General features: G+C 60.2%; 1 protein-coding gene across 1 annotated transcript in view; it reads left to right on the forward strand.

Moving 5' to 3' along the window:
- Positions 1-430: 430 nt before the first annotated feature.
- The window catches only part of ADAMTS15 (ADAM metallopeptidase with thrombospondin type 1 motif, 15), a 25,338-nt gene continuing 23,114 nt past the window's right edge, over positions 431-2,654 (forward strand). Inside the window, exons 1-2 of the mRNA XM_008570879.1 lie at positions 431-706; positions 903-1,592. Coding sequence (XP_008569101.1) covers positions 431-706; positions 903-1,592 — 966 coding nt within the window. The remainder of the gene's footprint in view (positions 707-902; positions 1,593-2,654) is intronic.

The raw sequence follows: 2,654 nt of genomic DNA on the forward strand, positions 1-2,654 counted from the left end.
TCCGGTGGCCCCTGGAGGCTCCGGGCTGTGAGCTCTGGGAGGCTGGGAAGGGAGAGAAGGGAGGGGCGCTGACTGGGCAGTCCAAAGAGGAGGGGGCCTTTAATAGGCTCGCCCAGCGCCTGGTTTGCTGCGCCGCGAGTGGCTGAGGTTCCGAGAAGCCGCCCGGCACCTCCCGCTAGTTGTCGGCTGCAAATTTTCGTCCTTGCACTTGACAGCGATTGTGTTTAAGCTCCCAGGGCGCGCTTGGCTTGGGAAGCACAGGTAGGAGGCGCGGGCTGCCGGGTGCACGCTCGCTGCTCTGGGAGGAGTCTCCCTCCCTTTGCTCGTCTTACTGGGAGCTGCCGGCTCTCCCGGAGCATTAGCGGCTCCGGGGTGCGGGATGCAAGGAGCCGAGCCCCTTCCCGGAGCGCGGCTGTGCGCTCCCGGCGCCATGCTTCTGCTGGGCATCTTAACGCTGGCTCTCGCCGGGCGGTCCGCTGGCGGCTCCGAGCCAGAGCAGGAGGTGGTCGTTCCCATCCGACTGGATCCGGACATTAACGGCCGCCACTACTACCGGCGGGGTCCGGAGGACTCGGGGGATCAGGGACTCATTTTTCAAATCACAGCATTTCAGGAGGATTTTTATCTACACCTGACGCCAGATGCTCAGTTCCTGGCGCCCGCCTTCGCCACGGAGCATCTGGACGTCCCCCTCCAGGGGCTCACCGCGAACTCTCCAGACCTGCGACGCTGCTTCTACTCCGGGGACGTGAACGTACCGGCGGGGTCCGGAGGACTCGGGGGATCAGGGACTCATTTTTCAAATCACAGCATTTCAGGAGGATTTTTATCTACACCTGACGCCAGATGCTCAGTTCCTGGCGCCCGCCTTCGCCACGGAGCATCTGGACGTCCCCCTCCAGGGGCTCACCGCGAACTCTCCAGACCTGCGACGCTGCTTCTACTCCGGGGACGTGAACGCCGAGCCAGATTCGTTCGCCGCTGTGAGCCTGTGCGGGGGGCTACGCGGAGCCTTCGGCTACCGAGGCGCCGAGTATGTCATTAGCCCGCTGCCCAACGCCAGCGCGCCCGCGGCGCAGCACAACAGCCAGGGCGCACACCTTCTCCAGCGCCGGAGTGTCCCGGGCGGGCCTACCGGAGACCCCACCTCTCGCTGCGGGGTGGGCTCAGGCTGGAACCCCACCATCCTGCGGGCCCTGGACCCTTACAAGCCGCGGCGGACAGGCTCGAGGGACAGTCGCAGTCGGCGCAGGTCCGGGCGCGCCAAGCGCTTCGTGTCTATCCCGCGGTACGTGGAGACGCTGGTGGTGGCGGACGAGTCAATGGTCAAATTCCATGGCGCGGACTTGGAGCATTATCTGCTGACCCTGCTGGCCACGGCGGCGCGACTCTACCGCCATCCCAGCATCCTTAACCCCATTAACATCGTTGTGGTCAAGGTGTTGCTTCTCGGAGACCGTGACGCCGGGCCCAAGGTCACGGGCAACGCGGCCCTTACGCTGCGCAACTTCTGCGCCTGGCAGAAGAAGCTGAACAAAGTGAGCGACAAGCACCCTGAGTACTGGGACACCGCCATCCTCTTCACCAGGCAGGTGAGTTGATCTGTCACTTCTCTGGACCCAGATAGCCTCATTCGCTTAAGATCACCGCCCTTAGCTCTCCAAACCCCCTTTGTGCTGCGCAATGCCCCCCAGTTTAAGTTTCACTGATCTCTTTCCACTCCAACTTTGGAGCTTCCAGGGAGAACTCTCTCCCAGGCTCAGCGGCGCCCCGGCTCACGTGCATCTGCGCTGTTGGTGGAAAGCCGGATCCTTCCGAAGGTGTTGGCCTGGGGTGGCCAATCAGCGCCTCCTGGATCCGGCGCCGAGGGGCAGGAACCCAGGAAGTTGCCGCCCCGGAGCCGCAGTTTGCCTCCAAGGCCGATAGGAGGCGCTATGAGGATGGTGTTGGAGAGGGCGGGAGCGACCCACCCCTATTGTATGGGGCATTTAAATCCTCTCAAGACATCTCCGAGGCTCCCTTTCACTGTCAACTGGAAGGTGATCCAAGGTCAGCGCCTGCTACATTTCTCTTGGGCAACATGTTATCTCCTCCCTTTGTCCTAGGCCTGGAAAACCTGGATTGGGATGAAGGGAATCATTGGGATATTCTATGGGTTGCAGTGAAAGGCCAGACTCAAGTACTGCGAGCATCCCTCTGTCATTGCTGCTTCTCCTAGAACCTTCTCTGCTGGGTCTTGTCCAGGGGCTTCCAGACCGTTCAGAGCAGGCAATTTAGTTAGGGCACCTGTTTGGAGCCGGGACTGTTTCACTTGGAGCTTCAAGTGAAGTTTCACTTGGAGCTTAGTTGGGAAAAATCTCTTCCAATTTTCCTGTATCCTTGCTGGCACACGGTGACCCGTTTGCCCAGATGTATACTCGGGAGCAGAGCAGGCAAGGTTGCTGAAGCTCCCGGCTCACTAAAATTCCTGTGACTTGACTGCAGGGCTCCAGCGTTTGCCCTTGCTGGGATGGAAGTGTTGTAAGCTTAGTCAAGAGCATGTGGAGACTCCAACTGCAGGGTTGGAAAGATACTGAGTACTGGGATTAGAAAGATGGACCCAAGCCAAAAACCGCTCTGCCTTTTGCAGGTTTTTATCTGATATTCTATCTCAA

This window comes from Galeopterus variegatus, unplaced genomic scaffold (assembly GCF_000696425.1).
Source record: "Galeopterus variegatus unplaced genomic scaffold, G_variegatus-3.0.2 Scaffold639, whole genome shotgun sequence".
Taxonomy (NCBI): domain Eukaryota; kingdom Metazoa; phylum Chordata; class Mammalia; order Dermoptera; family Cynocephalidae; genus Galeopterus; species Galeopterus variegatus.